The sequence below is a fragment of the Pygocentrus nattereri genome, chromosome 22 (genome assembly GCF_015220715.1).
Source record: "Pygocentrus nattereri isolate fPygNat1 chromosome 22, fPygNat1.pri, whole genome shotgun sequence".
Taxonomy (NCBI): Eukaryota; Metazoa; Chordata; class Actinopteri; order Characiformes; family Serrasalmidae; genus Pygocentrus; species Pygocentrus nattereri.
In genome coordinates, this window is record NC_051232.1 from 33725983 (window position 1) to 33745640 (window position 19658).

At 46.1% G+C, this 19658-nt stretch overlaps 1 protein-coding gene across 1 annotated transcript in view; it reads left to right on the top strand.

Moving 5' to 3' along the window:
• The first annotated feature begins 1820 nt into the window (after positions 1-1820).
• slc30a6 (solute carrier family 30 member 6) overlaps positions 1821-19658 on the top strand; it is a 48397-nt gene continuing 30559 nt past the window's right edge. Inside the window, exons 1-4 of the mRNA XM_017724694.2 lie at positions 1821-2004; positions 3508-3554; positions 6339-6425; positions 10377-10461. Coding sequence (XP_017580183.1) covers positions 1821-2004; positions 3508-3554; positions 6339-6425; positions 10377-10461 — 403 coding nt within the window. The remainder of the gene's footprint in view (positions 2005-3507; positions 3555-6338; positions 6426-10376; positions 10462-19658) is intronic.

A 19658-nucleotide genomic window follows, 5' to 3' on the forward strand; every position in this document is an offset into this window, starting at 1 on the left:
TGATTTTCCTACCTCATGTAATAGCGGAGAGGTCTCTGCAGTGCTAACCAAAGCCAGACTTCAAATTAAAAACGGAATAATGAGCCAGAGCCGTGCCTTTAATGAGCTGCTACTGTCCACCAATTCGGTCATGCAGCTCAAAACGTTGCTATAGGGCCAATATCAATCTGCAGCTTCTTCTTTTGTGCCATTTATGGTAGAAGCAGTGCAAGAAGAGCAGCTCCATGCTGTTGCTAGAGACAACAAGCACCATTCAAGTTCAGTCAGCCCCCCATCGCAGTTTCTCAATGTCACTTGCTGAACAGTGGTGCGACAATGTGACCATTCATGTCTATAGAAATGGCATAGACATCCTTCTCTCTGTCCTGGCTCGCCTCCATTTGGTATGGAAACACATGCAGCGCAACATAAAGCAGAGTTTTGTGGACGAAGGTCCTTCCTGGGCCCTCGTTTACAGCCGGTGTAGCTCCGACGCTGCGCTTTCCCCTCGTGGTTTGCTTCACTTTGACACAGCTAGCACAGATTCTGGTGGAACTGCGAAGGTCTGCTGAGTTTTTGTGTCTACACCATGAGGCCTAGCCGTGAAAGACGGCACGGTGCAGGATGTTCGGTGGGAAAATGGTGTTGTTATGAGTCTTCCCTACAATCGTCGCATCAAACGCCCCTTTATTGAACGTTGTAGATGATCAGAAACGTACAGCTTATCTGCAAGTAGTTTGAACCTTGATTTAGATTGAAATAGGTGGTCAAACGTCCTTCAGTAACATCTAGTTTGGTCATATTTTAATCAAATTGACTCATATTGGCTGAAAATGAGCATCGGCGTAGTCACACGACTGCTGCATGTCAAAGCAATGAAGTTGGAAGTATCTCAGCACTGACGACAGTGACACCTAGTGGTAGCAACGAATATAACCATTTGACTTCATTGTTGATTTACCTTAGTTTGTCTAGGAAGCATGACAAAGATTACAGTATGTAGGCATGATTTAGGCTGTGGAGATATCGCATGACTGTAACCCTTGAAAATTTATAGTATATAAAAAGTCAAGCTAAAAGCTTCATCGTGTGAGATGTTCTAGTTAATACTGAAAGAAATAGTCAGGAGGAAAAAAGACAGGCTAAAACAGCGTGTACATGTCTGCGAGTCGCACTGTAAAGCCAGAAATAATCCAATCAGACGTTACGTCAAATTTAGTGGGAGTTTTTTTTTTTTAAGACCTGAATGCATGCAATTATACATTTCCACCAGAGGGGTCCCCAAATCTTACATAGTACAGCTTTAAACAGCGAACTTGGCCTGTACACGTGAAGAGTAAAATCAAATCAGGTAGAAACGAATGCCTTAATGGGCTTCCTTTGAATATGAAAACTATGCATCTATTCGTCCCAAAGGCTGCGGGCCAGCCGAGTTCCTCTACACCAAACTCGCTCATCCATGTCTTTATGGACCTCGCTTTGTCCCCAAACTGTTCCCACAAAGTTGGGAGCAAGAAATTGTCTGGAATCTCTTGGTGCTGAAGCATTAAGACTTCCTTTCACTGGAACTGAGGGGCCGAGCCCAACTCCTGAATAACAAGCCCGCACCATGATCCCCCCTCCACCAAACTTTACAATGCAGGCAGACAAGTCCCGTTCTCTTGGCAACCGCCAAACCCAGACTCGTCCATCGGACTGGCAGATGGAGAAGCGTGATTGGACCATAAACTGGTTCTGGTGAGCTCCCTGTCCACAGATCCTCCGGTGACGGTAGGTGGTGGTAACGCGCCGCGGCGTCAGCCTGTGAGAGGAAAGAAGGCGCGGAAGTCCCTGCCGATAACATGGCGATGGACGGTATGTCCACGTCTCCAGCGGGGCTCTCGTTCCACAATGGCTCGGACTTTTATCCGAGGAAGCTGGGCCCGAAGCCGGACGTGGTGCCGTCCGGCGTCACGGAGAGGAAAGTCGGGGCCGTGGACAAGCCTGACATGGTGGCGGTGGATGTCATCAACTTCCAGGACTCGGGTATGGAAGACGCTCCGCGGCCAAACGAGCCCACTGGCGCTCCCGTTCCACCTTAAATGGTGCAGCAGTTACATGTACCGCCGCACCATTTAAGGTGGACCGTGGAAATTCGAATTAGAAAGCCGAGTTCAGCTTCGAGCGGCTAACGGCAACGAACCTTTCCCCCCCGGCCGGGTCATTAAACACTGAATTTGCTGCCTGTGACGGCGAATAGTCGCAGGTTTAGTCTGTTTTAGGCTGTTTTAGTCTGTTTTAGTCGCGGTTTAGTCTGTTTTAGTCTGTTTTTGGGGAATTTAAACGTCGTTTCGAAGCGGCTGTTTACATTGTTTACCACGTCAAAGCTACAGGCTAAGCTAGCTTAGCCTCGCCAGCTCCGTGTTGTGATGAACGGCTGCTGCTCCGATCACAACACCTGAGGCTGTAGGTCTAATGTAGGGCTAATGTAGGGTTAATGTAGGGTTAATGTAGGTCTAATGTAGGGCTAATGTAGGTCTGACGGTTCTCTTACAGTTTAGAGCCGCTCACGACTGTTCAGAAGAGAAATATGTAGCTTTGTGTCGCTGTTTTATGTCCACAGGTCTGTCATGACATTAAACCCCCTCGGTTCTGCACCAGACAGGAGCCCTAGGTAGGTTGGGTAGCTCTGCAGTTACAGACTGTAGTCCATCTGTTTCTCTGATACTCTGTTACCCTGTTCTTCAGTGGTCAGGACCCCCATGGACCCTCACAGAGCAGGTACTATCTGGCTGGTGGATCATTCTCAGCACTGACGTGGTGGTGGCGTGTTGTGTGTTGCGCTGGTGCGAGCGGATCAGTCACACCCGTGCTGCTGGAGCTTTTAAACACTGTGTCCACTCACCGTCCACTCTATTAGACACTCCTACCCCGTCGGTCCACCTCGTAGATGTAAAGTCAGAGACGACGGCCCGTCTGCTGCTGCACAGTTTGTGGTGGTCGTCCTCTAGTCCTTCATCACCCTCTCCGATCCTCACCAGCTTCTACAGAGGCACTGTGGAGAGCATTCTGACCAGCTGGGGTTCTGTCTGGGCAGGAGCCTCAGCGCCTCACACTGGACGTACCTGCAGAGGGTGGTTAGGACAGCAGAGACAGTTATTGGGACGTCACTGCCTCCCGTACGGGTCACTGTGACAAGTCGCTGTCTGACCAGAGCTCAGAACCTAAACAGAGACCCCTCCCACCCCCACCATGGGCTGTTCTTACTGCTGGACTCTGGAAGGAGGTTCCAAAGCCAGGTTCCCAGCTTCTTTCCGCAGGCCTATTGAAAATAGTTGCATTCGGCTTGGGAAAAACGGACAAAGCAGAGATGTGCACAAGTGTAGATTATAGAGCGCCTTATAAAGAAGTCTTATTCAGAATATACCTGGAACGTGTGTGTGTGTGTGTGTGTTTGAGGTATTTCGGAGGTCTACAGAGTCGCCTCTGTTCTTGAATCAGGAATGTTTAATGGTATTGATGGAGTTTTTCTTTGTTGTTTGTTTACAGACACACCTTTACACCGAAAGAAGCAGGAAACAGACACCTATGTTCTGGTAAGTTAAGAGTCTGTCCCATTACCAAGACTGAAAGGGCACTGGGGCATGAAAAGGCGAGGGAAATACTCACTTTATCCTTGTTCTGTCCTGATCCTCAGGGCAGTGCTTGCGCCTTCCAGGGCTTCCCTTATACTGGCCGGTAAAGCCCACGGCTGTATGTAGAAGGGGGGGGTAGATTGATATTGGGTTTGGGGGTAGATTGATATTAATGAAGGAGAAACTGGTAGAAACTGTGTTGTCCTAAAGTTGTTTGTCATTGTTTTATGTAACCCCTCACTAGCCTCATGCGATGGTATGGGTTAACCTGATGGGGCAGGGCTAGAGAGTTAAAAGAGGGGGGAATTCATTCAGGAGGGAGAATGGAAGGGTGTGTCTATGTGTCTCCGGCACAAACCTCTGGCTGAGGCCTAGCCAGAAATATCCAAGCCAAGGGGGACTGCGATACTTGGAAGTGATCCGTTAGTCCCAGTCATTCCCACTGTATTGCGCTCTGAAGGCTCCGAATGTGTTAACGTGAAGTCGTGAGAAGCTGAAGGGACATCACAGTGCAGCGCATCGGGCCGAGCGACGGCGATAAATATCACCGGCCTGGACCGGGCTTAGTGACTAGTAGAGCTGCTGGGTTGTGGTTTATCGCTTGTGGGCCTTGCAGCAGGGAGTCTGAATGAGGAGTGTTTTATTCAGAGTTGCTGCTGGTCCTTGAATACACACCGATCAGGCGTAACATCATGACCACCTCCTCGTTTCTACGCTCACTGTCCATCTTATCAGCTCCACTGACCGTATAGCTGGACTCTGTAGTTCTACAGTTACAGACTGGAGTCCATCTGTTTCTCTGATACTCTGTTACCCTGTTCTTCAGTGGTCAGGACCCCCATGGACCCTCACAGAGCAGGTACTGTTTGGGTGGTGGGTCATTCTCAGCACTGCAGTAACACTGACGTGGTGGTGTGTTGTGGTGGTGTGTCTGGCTACATGACACCTACATAAGCTTGTCATGACAGTTGACACCACCCTATTATAAATGTTTATTATAATAGGTGTCACTCGCTTTAAAGGTTACGTTCGCCAGTTTTGGTCACAGTTGGCGAAAGTAGCCTTTGTGACGGATGGTGCCTCATGGAATTAGCATTTCTAAGCAATTACATAGGGTTATGTCAGTTGTCATGACAGCCTTATGAACCGTACCTCACAGTAAAGCATTAAGAGTGTCTTCACTCTTCTGCGCCTGTGTGCTGTTCAGGGGTGCGTGGAGTGAACACTGAGCGTGGAGTCTGATTGGCCAGAGGTTTGGAAATGATTTTGCCTCTATTTCTTTTTTTTTTTTTTAGTTTTAACACTTACAACTTTAAACCGATAAATTTGTTTGGCCGTTGCGTAGCCTTGCGTTTAAAGATACCAGAAACGAGCACACAGTGCGCAGCCTATATAAAGACCCATTTAGGTGATGAATTAAAGCTGAAAAAACCCACCCCTGTTTACCAGTTGGATGGATGTTCAGTAATTGCTGATGAGATGAATTTACATCATTTATTGGTTCAGCATGTCAGCTGTGCTCTAATACAACAGGCTTCTCTCTAATGAGGTTTACTGACTAAGCCATATTATTCATAGAAGTCATGCATGAATTAGACGTGTTGGCTGGCAAAACAGAAGTCTGCCGTTATTTGGAGCTACTGTGACGGGACAGTGGACGTCTGTGCCGACAAGCACGGTTCCGTATTTAGTGAAGTTAGAATGTTGCGGTGCACCGTAACGCAGAGTAAGAGTGTTATGGGGGTCCTTTTCTGTAATCACATCTATTGATAGGCATGAATTGAGTTGTCTGTTGTGATAAAGCAGGTGTTGGAGCGTGTCCTAGAGCCCATGTGTCAAACGCAAGGCCCCCAGGCCAAGTCAAGCCTGTGACACGGTCCGTTTCGGCCCATGAAATTAAATTAATTTTCCAATATTATTAGCCCCTTTCACCCTGAGATGTACTCCAGGCTTCAGCGTGCACTGCCACGACCCCCTTTCCCCTAAAGCAATCTCTGGGCCAGATGCCTGGGGTCTAGTTCAAGCACATAGGTGGTTGATTTTAAATGCAGATTTATTTTTATTTTATGTTCACTGCCTGTTTTGCTGTAAAACATTAAGTAAAACCCAGCCGCCCACAGATCTGCTGAGATTTTTTGATTTGCCCCGTTTATAAGCTGAGTTTTACACCCCTGATTTAGAGCGCAGGCCTTTGGGCCGTCTGTGCAGTAATGAGGTTCAACACTAGATGGTGCCATTGTCTAGGCTGCTTCTAGTTCATCAAGGGGGGCTCAGTGTTGTTTCCTCTCCACCCCTATTAGAGCTGGTTTATGGTAGCAGATATTGCTTCCCATCAGACCTTGTAAGAGCAGAGGTCAGTCAATGTTTGACCCCTGATGAACAAAAGCGAGAGGGTTGGAATAAAACTAGAGCACAAATTTCGCTTTTTAACCAGCATTTTATGAGTTTTTGGCTTTAGCGGAGGGACGTTTTGGTAGATCGGCTGCAGAAACATTAAAGAAGTGCTAATGATGATGGCATAAGTCAGTCACTGCGTACAACAGAGTTAATGTCTTTGTTTGACATGGATAAACGTCCACTCTTCCGCTTCCGCATGGGATTTTATGTGTTTTCTCTGATGTTTTAAAACTTAAACCCGCAGGTTTGTGTTGCCGTCCTGTAGCTTTTACATATAAAGCTTTGTGTAAATGTGCCCACACACTGCACAGCCCTTATGAAGCCTCTCTTGCTTGTTTATTCTCACAGGGCACCATTCACCCCTTCCGCAAGACGCACAAGTCCTTCTTGGGAAAGTTCGTTCAAGAGTTCAATCTGGTTGCGTCGGATCGAAGGGTAAGTTTCTCGCACGGTCGCACCCACCCGGCTCACCTGCGCGCTGTGGGACTTGAGGCTATGAACTGTTTGGGTTTATAGTTTAAGCGGTTTACTCGCCCAGCAATGAAAACAGACCCACTACTGACCATTGGGTTTAATCCTTCAAAGCTCAGGTTGTTTTCCAGCAAGTCCTTGGCCGAATCTCCGCAGCTAGAGTGGCCTTTTTGACACGTTTGCAGCAGGTTAACGGGTTATGATGCTGGTGGGCCGAGGAGGTTTACGGTAGGGATGGCGGGCTGGATTATATCAGAGCGCCAGAGTGGGCGTGTGATTCTAATCTACTTTTGCTCAACACCAGGGTCCTGCTTTACAAACAAACCAGGATTGGATTACACCTCGTAGATTAGGGAGCAAACAGAGTTCAGGGTGGGATCTGTAAATGAAATTCTTCTCGGAATTGGGAGAGGGGCCGGGATCAGGAGACTGGTACCGCGCCGACTACGCCAGTGTTAGCTTAGCCCAGCAGGCCACAGCTCAGAACGCTGCAGAACTTCCTCTCCGGCATGACTTTTCATTCGTGTGCACTTTCAGCAGGAAAAGGACCGGGTAGTTACCTGTACTGAGGTGTTCGGATCTAAAGGCCGTAGGACAGAGGAGCCCGCCGGCATTAGCCTCGCTACGAGTCACAACTGAACTGGTTACTCCAACGCCATCTGCTCGACTTCGCTTCCTCAGATTGGAATCATTGTTTAAGTTTAAGCTGTTTACTCAGCCCTGCAACAAAAAAACGGACCGGGTGCTAACCGATTTAATCCTTCAGACCTCCCTTCCTAGAAGACTTCAGTCTTCTTTAGGCAAACCGTCAACACTAGAGTGGCTTTTTTGGGACTTTGTGGCAAACAGGCTATGACCCTCTTGGGCTGAGAAGGTTTAGGACACAGCATGACCATCAAATTAGCCAAGTTTTGGAGTAAATTGGATTATTAGAACCATTTTAGTAGTTTCTCTCAATTAATCTAATAATTTGTATTATTTGTGTTAATTTCTCAGAGATTTCACGTGCATCACAGATGTTGTCACGGACGTTTGTGTGGGCAAATGTTTGCCGAACAGTATTGGGGTTATAAGCTGTTCAATCATCTCCATAGAAATTACAGGCTCCTGTTCCATCTGCCAGCTACACTTGCCTCATCCACTCATCCCTGCGGTTGGGAGTCACTGGGAGCACAAGCCTGGTTTTCCATTGCGCTGTCCGGGGCTAAGCAGCTTTGGGATAAACGATGCACCAGCAAATGGTCCATCTGCCGGACTGGTTTTGTGTGGGATGACCTTTTACTGAGTTGTCCCGGCAAAACTGTGAGGCCTTTAGAGAAAGTGTAGGTCCTCAGTGTTAAGGAGGAACGGTGGGTCAGCAGGTCGCCTGTTCTCTTGGTAAGTAATTGAGAGAAATGGATGGCAATTGTTGGTGTGATATTGTTTATGAAACTGTAGGACAGTGGTGTATTTCCTTTAAAGCACAGACAGTGCTGCTAACTACAGCTGACACAGTACCACTTTTTCCTGATACCAGTAAAACCTAACATTGCACCACCCAACAGCCACGGTTACAAGTAGCCTGATAATCCGTTAATAATACGACTAATAGCTCAATCGGAATAGAATACATTCGTGAAAACGCCTCAGTCAGAAGTCAATTGAGGCCATTCAGAGTACAGTTTCTATCTGACTGATCGAGGTGGTAATCTTGTAAATACTCTGTTAAACAGAAGAATAATATCCGTGTAAGCTCCTGTATCCGATTACATTCCCTATCAGAAAGTTTCAGTCCGTTCTGCTTGTGCGTCGCGTCACAGTGAGAGTTTATACCGTTCAACACGGCGGAGCAGAAACTGGTCTGCAGAGGAGACGAAGTTCATGCTCTGATCTTTAAAAGACGGCGGTGGGACGGACGTCCAGCTTATGCGTCTCAGAGCACGACGTCTTCCTCTCGGCCTTCTTTAATAAGGACGTGTGAAGGACGTTTTCCTGAGTCTGACGTCATTTTAAAGCAGTTAAAACCACAAGCACTGCTCACTGCTGCTCATCTCACTCTGACTGGACTCACGTGATGCTGGTTGTCATGGTAACATTTACTCTAAGTGGTTCTCGTGTGTGTAGTTTGGGATCGGATCACCTGCAGCGAGCCTGTAAACGGAGATTTTAATCGGGTTATTGAGTAGAGTGAGAACATAAACACCTCAGTCTTAATCAGAAGGTGTTCAATCATTCAAGCAAAAATCTTTGCATGTAAACACAGCCAGTGTGAGATTTTTGGATTTTATATTGGTCCAGTACTAATCAGCACCAACTCGGCATCTTTACTGCTCACAGAAATGACTCAAACTGTAAATCTAAGTCATTTCCCTGTGTTTTCATCCACGCTCCCTGACGAGGTCAGTATAAACGGCGAGTCTCGTGCAGTGCCCCTACTGTCCGGGTGGGGTCAGTCTTTGAATTCTGCGCCCGCCCGTCCCTCCCTGAGGAGGGGGTGGGCGGTGCTGTGGGGGGAAACTGATGTTGGGCAACGCGCTGTCTCTCTGTTTACACACAGAGACACACAGTCAAACGCAGACAGACACCGCCACAGGCCCACACACACACACTTCAGCTCCCATCTCCGTCCACGGCCAGACCTGTCACTTGGTGCCCTATTGCTGTCATAACAACACAAAGGCCCATAATTGTGGATTTCACAGCACTCAGAGGAATGCGGCTGACTCTGATTCAGCGCGACAGCCTGAGGATTGGTTCGAGATCATTAGTGTGTCCCCTCCTCAACCCTTATGCGTCTGAATGTGTAGCGATAGCCCCTTTTCAGCACAGGGCCAAGGTGAGCCGCTGTGGTTGGCCTAATGCACCTGAATCCAGGCGCTCTTAAAAATAAGGGTGCTAGAAAGGGTTTATTGGGGCGGCGCAGCAGTAGAACCACTTGTGGTTCCCTGAAGTGAATGACCGTTTTTGTAAAGTGTAAAGAACCTTTTTAAAGATTAAACAATATAATTTTCCCTTTATTTCCAGCAATAATAATTTTTTATTATTTGTTTGCCAGTCTGTACAGTCCGTGTATCGCCCTTGTCGCGTAATAAAACCCTTGTATCTCCGTTTTTGTTGTTTTGTACTGTAAATTAATTGCTGCATTCTGTTCAGACGTCATGGTAAATGAACCAGTACAAATGCTCCAGATTTACTTGGAAATATGTGTTTATAAATTTGCTTCTGTTACAGTTTGAGTCTTTTTTTTTTCTCCTCCTGAAAATCGTTACCAGTTTTTGAACTCATTGTTTTTGCAATGCTATGAAAACGGGCACGAAATCCTTCCCCCCAGTCATACTGAGGGCCAATCAGGTCCTTCGGTTATACGGCACAGTGCAGAGGCGAGAGAAGTACCTGTAAAAAGCTGTTTGTCTGGGCAGTAAGTGTTCAATAGCTCAGAAAAACACTAATATTACAATAAATACAAAGACATTAATAGATTAAGTTGCTACTTTATGTATGTCAGTGTTTTCATTTAAGCATTTTCTAATGTCTCTTCGAAGAAACCCAGTGTTGTGTGCAGTGATCATCCAATGCCTGGTTTGGCTGATCAATACTTGTGTCAAATCAAATGTGCTGCGGATGGAATTTAATACATCTGTGATGGCTGGAGGCGTCCGGGAGAAACTTGAAACCAAATTTTGTTCTTCAGACTAGCTCCCATTAAAAAAAAACATATATATGGTTTTAAATAATGGTTAGAGCTTTCGCTCAGTCCTGAATTTAAAGCGAGTTAAAGTTAATTTCATAGAAAATCGGTCCAGATTCAGTCTCAGTGTCCTAAACGCTTATTAATCTAATGAAGTATAGATTATGGATCCAGTAGGTACTGTGGCCTCGTCCCGGTTCTGAATTTTATGACCCTGAGAAATCCCTGTGTGTTTGAATGTGTTGCAGTCGTGGAAGATTTTGCTCTTTGGGGTGATGAACGTGATTTGCACAGCCTGCCTGCTGATGTGGTGCAACTCCACAAACAGTATGGGTGAGTATGACACTGTACACAGCTTTTAGCATATATATATACACACACACACACACACACACACACACACACACACACACACACTCTCTCTCTCTCACCGGCCACTTTATTAGGTACACCTGTTACACACAGGTGTTCAGCTGCTTGTTGACACAAATAGCTAATCGGCCAATCACACGGCCGCAGCTCACTGCATTTAGGCGTGTAGAGGTGGTCAAGACGACTTGCTGAAGTGCAGACCGAGCATCAGAACGGGGAAGAAAGGGGATTTAAGGGGCTTTGAACGTGGCGTGGCTGTTGGTGCCAGACGGGCTGGTCTGAGTATTTCAGAAACTGCTGATCTGCTGGGATTTTCACGCTCAACCATCTCTAGGGTTCACAGAGAACGGTCCGAAAAAGAGAGAATATCCAGTGAGCGGTCAGTTGTGTGGACGAAAATGCCTTGTTGATGTGAGAGGTCAGAGGAGAATGGGCAGACTGGTTCCAGATGATAGAAAGGCAGCAGGAACTCAAATAACCAACCAGAATCTCTGAGGAACGTTTCCAACACCTTGTTGAAAGTCTGTCATGAAGAATTAAAACAGTTCCGAAGGCAAAAGGGGGTCCAACCTTTTACTAGCAAGGTACTAGGTACTAGTGTACCTAAAATGTGACTCCTAGCATGTAAAATGTGACTCATAGCAACCACCTGGAAGAGCTGGTCGACCCCAAAACTGCCAGATAAACAGCACTGAAAGCTTTGATCTCTGAGAGAGAGGAGAAGATCAAGCTGCTTCAGATCTGAAAACATCCACAGGTGTTTCTGTCCATCCTTCCACTGTGAGGAGACCACTCAGCGCTGTGGGTCTGAAAGGACGTGTAGCTGATCAAGAAGAACCTCACTGAGAAAAGGAGACGGACACATCAAACAAAGAAGCTGGACGATGGGCTGAGTGCCCCGGAGTCCAGACCTCAGCACCACTGAGGGGTTTGATCACCAATCAGCTTCTCAGACTGAGCTTTGGAGGCGTGGGGAAAAGAACCCTGCAGATTTCTGTGAAGAACTGGGCCCAAGTCTCATGAAAATGCTGAATATGGAGATTGCATCGAGTTGTTGAGGCTGCTGTGTAAATGGAAGTCCTGCTCCGTTACAGTAGAGCTGTTATCCCAGCTTTGCTGCTGCCGCGTGTTCTTGGAAACTAGTTGAAACGATGAGTGAATGCTTATGAACGTGGCACGGTCTCTCATTACTTGCCCAAATGAAGCATGAGATTTAGGCTGTGGAAGCGACTCGTAACCCCATCTTTGGTGGATTAAACCTGTTTAGTCTCGCTTGATTGTTTAGAGTGATGATCATGAAGGGGATTCACTGCTAAATCCATTTGGGTTAAATCTTTCTGCCTAACAGCTGTCAGGGAAAGGTGTGTGTGTGTGTGTGTGTGTGTGTGTGTGTGTGTGTGTGTGTGTGTGTGAGTAAAAGCGTAAAATAGAGAGACTGCAGAAACGGCCACCGGTGTGTCATAGACAGGAAATGGAGGATGCTCATGTATCGAGCTGTCCGGTGAAAGGCGATCTCAATGTCAATACTTACAAGCCGCGCTCCTTCCTGCAGACAGAGGACAAAAGATCCAGAGGACAGGAAAGTGTTGGTACACTTCCCATATGGTGTTTATCCACATCGAAATGAATCGCTAATATTTATGGCTTTGAGGGAAAGATACTCTTTCTCTCGTCCCGGGTCCAGACGCAGCAACAGGTCGAAAAGGCCCCGTATGCCTTTACACCTGCTGCCGCCTTTCAGGCGTGAGTCACGTATGTGTAAACTGACTCGAGTTTAAGCGAATAACAGAGCATAAAGGCCGCAGAGCTGCTGTCTAGAGGGGTGGAAGGTGGAAGACGTACAAAGAGTGTTTGTTTGTTTGTTTATTTATTTATTTTTAACCATGTTTTTCGTCGGTTTCGGTTTCGCTTATTCCTGTAGTTTGAAGTTGCCGCTCTGATAAGTCACTGTGCAGGCTAGACTGCAGAATAGGGCAGCAGAGCAGACCCAGTGTAGGGAAGTACGTTAATCTGGCACTGTAAATCGATGTGTTCTGACATCACGCTGTGGTTTATGTGTGAAATCGTATCATGATATCTCTAAAAAATATGATGTGTTGTGCTGCCGTAAGTCTCGGTAGCTAACTTGCTTACTTTCCTGGTCCACCTTAAATAGTCCAGCAGATCTGACGGCTAAAGCGCCTGAATGTAACTGCTGCTCCGTTTAAAGTAGAACAGGAAAATTCAAACGAGAATCTGGAGAATCTCTGACTTCAGCTTCACATCACTGAAGAATTAGGGGGGGGGTGATAATAAATAACTGCCCCCCTCTTTGAAGGCGTATGACCCCTAAATGTAACTAAAGCCCAGCAGTGAGGAGCTGAACTTTTCCCTCCTCTGCTGTCCCTGCAGACGGGCAGGGTCGCCTACAGAGCGGCGCTAGTAGCTGTTAATGAAGTGATGCTCTTTTATTAGAGGGTCTCATTTCAGAGGAAGATCTCAACCACTGCCCTGTAGCTCAGGAACAAGAGGCAGCACTAGAAAACGAGGGGTAGAGGTAGCAGTGAGAAATGGGACTCAGGACTGTTTGTCCTCTGAAGATGTGGTCAGTCACATAGCAGCGTGGAAGACCCAGAGTTTCTTCTCAGTCTGTTGTATTCTAGCAGCTCTGTCTAATCCTTTCAGCACTGTACCAGAACCGGTCGGCCCTCGGCTCCAGCGCAGCCTGTGGAAGTGCCTGAGCGTTCAGCTTGGCTTTAACACCGTCCCAGCGTTATTAGAGCGTCTGTGTGGCAGCTGAGCAAATGAGATCTCTTCCACGTCTCTGGACGTTTTCCAGTCACTGCGTAAAAGGCCCTGGTGTGCTACGCTGCTGCACATTGGACCTCTGCCTCATTTAGCCGTGCGCTGCCTTGCCTGCGCCGAATATGCCGTCACACTCCACAGCTCACGCACACGCGTGCCCTCAGCCGGTCTACACAGATTTCACAAGACTGGGGTGACTCAGAGGGGCCTAGGTGTGAGGGAGGGTCTGTACATGCTTTTTGTGAATGGTGTGGTTCTGTCACCACACACATTTCAGATAAATGATCCTAATAATTCTGTTTCTGCACACAAATCTTCATCCGTTTGGAAATGATATAAAATAAAAGATGCACTAAATACAGACACGTATTGGGACACCCCCCTAATGATTGAGTTCAGGTGTTTTGAGCCACACTCATCGCCAACAGGTGGATAAAATTAAGCTCAGCCATTCCGTCTCAATCAACAAACACTGGCAGCTGACTGGGTCGTACTGATGAGCTGTGGTGATGTGTATAATACCAGTTTAGGGCAACTCAGGTCCATAATAACACATCAAAGCTATGTGTTAGTGCCTCAGTGCAGAAAATCGCTTTGTGCGTGAATGCTTTGTTCTAGCTTTAATGGCACGGCCAGGGTGCACCTGCTGCCCTGCCTCGTGTGTCCTCGCTGAGTCTCCAGTACCGTTCAGGCTAATTATTATTTAAGCAGGTACTTTTTTTTTTTAGTGCCGTTATTAACGACGGTACTGCAGTCGGCTCATTGTGGCACGCTGATTTATCCATCGATCAGCCAGCAGCATACCCAGATGTCTTACATTGCGTGTTGGGCAAGGAATCGGATTAAGAAATCTGATAAAAAGAGGATTTGACCTCTTTCTTCAGTGCATTAAAGTTTCAACCACTACCCATAACTCGGTTCCAAGGGGCAACACTTAAAATCAAGGGGTAGAGGTAGCAGTGAGAAATGGGACTCGGACTGCGTTTGTCCTCTGAAGATGTGGTCAGTCGCATGGCGGCATGGAAGACCCAGAATCTCTTCTCAGTCTGCTGTATTCTAGCAGCTCTGTCTAATCCTTTCAGAACCGGTCGGCCCTCGGCTCCAGCGCAGCCTGTGGAAGTGCCTGAGCGTTCAGCTTGGCTTTAACACCGTCCCAGCGTTATTAGAGCGTCTGGGGCAGCTGATTGGATTGAGGCCAACGAATCAGATTAAGAAGTCTGATAAAGAGCTGGATTTGAGCTCAGTATTGTTTGCAATGGAAGAAAAGTTACTCTTTCGTTCGGTTTTCTCAGTCTATGCATGTGCGACACTGAAACCAAATGCGTGACGAAATGAAGGATAGTCCGTTTTGTGAGTTTGCGAAGCAGAAATCCGATGACTGCCTGACGCTAGTGAACCTAGTTTCCCCTTTATCTGAGGATCCCAAGTGCATGTAGATGCATTGCATGGATTTCTTACAGAATCTGCTTTTCTGTACTCATCAGATTAAGCACATGTAAATAAACTGTTTGTTATCCTGAATCGTGATTCAGACACTAAGTGTTCATGTGTGCGAATTAAAGAGAAACAAAATTTCCAGAATTGGACTCGGCCATGAAATTGAACAGAAGGTGCCTCTTTTTTATTGGGTTCCTAATCATCATCCAGCACTTCGATGCTGTGTTATTTGGAGAACATTGGGATATTAAGAATGGTCAATACAGGCCCAGAGCTAGCCCCAGCTGACCGCAGCAGAAACCATAGTGCATGCTGGCACCGCAGTGCTGTCCCTTCCAGCTGGATAGGCCCAACACGGGCAACTTTCCTACTCGCATGCATGCATATATGGAGGCTGAACTGCTTCATTATAGTGTGTGTAACTTCATGTGGTTTGGGGGACAGGCACTTGACCTGCCACTCAACCGTAAAGATCAACTGAAGGTCGTCTGGATGTGCACAATGATCATTAGCAAACTTCCCTCTCAAAGGTTTCCAATTCAGCGACTCTGTATGAAGCCCACTTAGCCTCCGTATTGTTTCTTTCCTTTCCTTTCTTTTTTTTTTTTTTTAATCCCCCCCTGAATGGGGAGGTATGTTCTTAGCTATGGGATGCCCCCTCACGTTGGCCTGTGTGCGTCTGTTGGGTTCTGTGTGAGCGTGTAAGCGATCCTCAAGGCACTTCGGAGACCAAAATGTAAAACAGATGAGTCTACAGGACGCTGCTTGCTTTAGTCAGCGCGCTCAGCTCGAATTCTGCATCGGAAGACAGTATTAGGTTACAAGCTGTTGAAAATGTACGCACTTTAATTCGATATGTGCATTCTTCTTTTGTCAACACTTCTTTTAGCCGGATCGATGTGGCACACCCGCCCAGACGAAAGTGACTGCACGCTGGAGGTCCTTGAAAGCACGGGATTGATGCAGATTTTCTGTCCGTGTCATTTTTCCACTTTTCTCTGCCTACCGCACAAATGATGATCAGTGTTGTTCCATTCAGTTACACTATTTAAAGCTACTGTTAGTGACTTTTTCTCTGCAGCTTTTTATTTATTTATTTATTTGTTTGTTTATTTATTTGTGGCTTGGGCTCCGTGGTACAGTTGGCTGATTTGAGGCTTTGCGTCATCCTCTAAAAAATAACCAGAGGAGTCTGTATTGATTAATACTCAGCAACGTATTGTCCGGTATTGGTGTCACAAAGTGAAATTTTTATTTATTTATTTATTTATTTTTTAAGCTTTACTGGCATTGATGGAAGACGAAAAACATCTTTGCCATTGTTATTTATTGGGTGGTTCGAACAAAAAACCAACAATATCTTTTAAAATTTAGACTTAAAAAAAGTTTCTGTTTGGTTAATATTTACTGTAATATGTAAGAATATGAAAGCAGGTTATGTCAGGTTTCATTGTGTCCTGATGAGGAAAGCTAGGAAAGCTCCCTCTTCTGGATGTTTGCAGACGAGCGGTTAACTTTTATGGCATTCTTCAAGCCCTAATAAGTCTTTCAGGTTCAGTGTTTAAGAAGCTGTTAGCACTAGTTCTATAGGAACAAATGCAAGTTATACTTTGGCCCGGTGTGAACTTTAAAGTCAGGCTTCTCGATAAATCGTGTTTTTATCACTATCGCAGTATGACTTTCCACAATAAACACATTGTTAGTGCGGCAATGACGGATCTGTTTATCTTATACATGCAGTGCCAGTGAGACATCTTAGTTACAGCGCAAACTGTTACAAGACGGCATCTCTGAGCTGGGACCAAACCTGCCACAAGTGACTTAACCATTAGGCTAAACAACCACAAAACACACGTTCAGAGACCTTAAAATGTCTTCGTAACTTGGCGTTAATAGACATTCAACTACAAAACAAAGGCCTCACCTGCAGTACAGATTTTGGGGCAGTTGTGGGCTGGAGGTTAGGGAACTGGCCCTGTGACCGGAAGGTCGCTGGTTCGATCCCCTGCGCCATGACCCCCAATTGCTCCCCAGGCACTGTGGATAGGGCCGCCTGCCGCTCTGGGCAAGTGTGCCATGGCCCCCTAGTGTGTATATGATGTTTCCACGGGTGGGTTAAATGCAGAGGTGAAATTTCCCCGTTTGTAGGATTAAAAAGTGTCACTTAAACTTGAAATGTCCCCATAACTGGGAAACATCTTGGATTCCAGTGCCACATGTGAAAGTGTCCCAAGTCTGAATAGAATTCCACCCACTGGTTGGGTCTTTCTCAGTCACACGATACCACCAGAGCTACAAGGGCAAAAGCCAGCACAGGGTTCCTCAGAGTCAGAGCTACCGCATCTTTTCGAATTGCCACTAAAGCAGCATCGTTGGGTGGCTAAATGCACTCCGAGGAGAACCTTAACCGGTTCACCGATTCTGTTATATCAGCTAACAGACGCCTGCGCTGACGAGCATCGCGCTGAGGAGTTATCCGCCCACCAAGAGAGAGAGCGATGCCAACTGCGCTCGCTTGGACTCCCAGACGCTTTTACCTGCAGTTTACCTGTAAACCCTATTGGAGCTGGATTGGTTTTAGCAGAGGGGGTCCAGTATTGTAGTAAGTGCATGATTTGACTGGCTGATTCATAAGGGGTAAAGCTTCTTTGTAATTTCCCCAAATTATCTCAAAAAAGCCAGGATCAGGCCATGTAGATTAGTATTGGGGTACTAAGTGGGTTCATTCAACTTACCAAATGCAGCCTAACAAGATAGAAAATCCACTGCCTTGTGAGAGGAGCTTTCAAGATATTTCATTCTTAGAACAATTGTGGAGAGAATTGGCGTTGGAAGGTAATTCTCTCTGCAGTTGTTGCTTAGCAGACTTGTGAAAACTACATTATTACTAATATTACCAAATATTACTAATAACCATGTTATTGAAACTAATCCAGCTCCAATAGGGCTTTAGTTTGTCAGGTTATTTTAAAGCAGAAGTGATTGACTTTTCACTTCTTTGCATCGCATGCGAGTGCATATAAAGTATGCCTGGCTGTATGTGAGTGAATCGGCTGAAGTCCCCTGGGACATCTGCTTGTGTATTTACTCGCTTTGTTTTTTAGTAGAAAGCCATTCCTTTCCCCAAAAGGCACTGGCCTAAAGATGGCATGTGCTCAGCATCAAGGGAAGCCAAGCGAAAGGAGGTCAAGTGCCTGGTTTGAAGGCACTTTAGTACCCTGTGTGTTCTTTATGCCATCCTTCTTATTGATGTGTGTGTTCGACGTCTCTGAAGGTTTCTGGAGTTGTAGGTTTTCCTTTGCGTGAACTTCTTTATTTGAAGAAAAGCCAGTGGTTTTTTTTTTTTATCTTTGCCCTTTTATTCAGTTACATCAAGATAAAGGTCGTCAAGCATACAGTGGAACGACTCGGTGTTCCTCACCACCTCACTGAAGTATGGTCCTCTGTTTACTGGACCACACAGTCCTAGACTCGCACAGCGCTAGACAAGTGAAGAAACGGCTAACAATACAGTAACGTTGCAAAACTTGACCATACAATAAGTTCTGCGCGACAGATAGACAGGACAAGACCGTGTAAGACAGATGTAGTGTATGAGAGTGCGGGTTGGGCAGAGGTTGCTGTCCTGAGTAGATTAGCTGAGCATATTATATGTATAATCAGCAAAGTGTAGTACATGTAAAAGGTGGCTCGTTAGAGATGTTGGCGCAATAATTTATTAGAGCTGGACTTTCCAGCATTTTACAGTCTTGGAAAGGGAATTGGGCTTCCCGAAAGAGCGTCCAGCTTCTTGTTCCCAAAGAATAGTTGTCTAAGGCCCAATCCCAGTTCTTCTTTTTACCCCTACCCTTTGTTTTTGAGTGTCACCTTGTGCCTTGGGACCAAGTCATAAGGGGTAGTGGTTGAAATCTTGCCCTACGCAATGGGAGGGGGCCAATTATTTATTAACGCCCACCATTAATTCATTGATAATACGAAGCTGAAGTCAGAGATTCCTCTTCGAATTTTCCCGTTCCACCTTAAATGGTGCAGCATTGACATTCTGGTGCTTCAGAACCGCCAGACTATTTAAGGTGGAATGGCAAAGTTGGCTAGCTAGCTACCGAGACATCAGCATACTTCTAGCGTTTGTGTTTTATGTTTGTTACGAAGAAAAACAATACACCATAATACACTGAAACCTCATTAAACTAAGATAAAACAATGTTTATCGTAATTTTTTAATTGAGGAAGTTCTCATGTTTGTGGGTTTCTTTGGTCTGTTGTGCTCCATCTTGAGCCTCCGTTTGGAGGGTCATGTAGCTCTAACACTTCACCCCACCTCTCTATTACAAAACTTGGGACACCCTACCCCTAGAAGTGAACGTGCCAAACAGAGGGCTAGGGGCTCAGTGGTAGGGGCGAGGGGGGGAAATGGGATCGGGCCTAATTGTTGTAATTCGCCAGATGTGGGTTCGTCACTGTAGCTCAAAATATCCAGCCCAGCTAATAATGAACTGCATGTTGATCTTGTATAATCTGTGATTGAATTCCATTACATTTAGGACATTTGACAGACGCTCTTATTCAGAGCAGCTAACAGTATATAATTTTACATACGTAGGTTAAAGTAGTGTTGGGAGTCTAGCCCATGGACTTTTATAGGTGTAGTGTATGGGGTTTGCCCAGGAAGGGGATTGAACCCCAGTCCACAGTTTAGCAGGAACAAGTTTTACCCCATACGCTATACCAACCGGCTGTTTCCTTCAAATACAGCTTTTCTGAGTGACTTACCACTCGTGTGGTATTTGAGTCATGTGTCTAGACACGAAGGTGCAGCGAGTTGTAATTACAGTCCTAATAATCGTCGTCGCGGTTGTAGTTTTGGTTCATTTTAGTGTAAACTCTGTCTAGGAGTGTGCCCACAGTGCAAGTAGGCTGAGGCTCTTGAGGTTTTA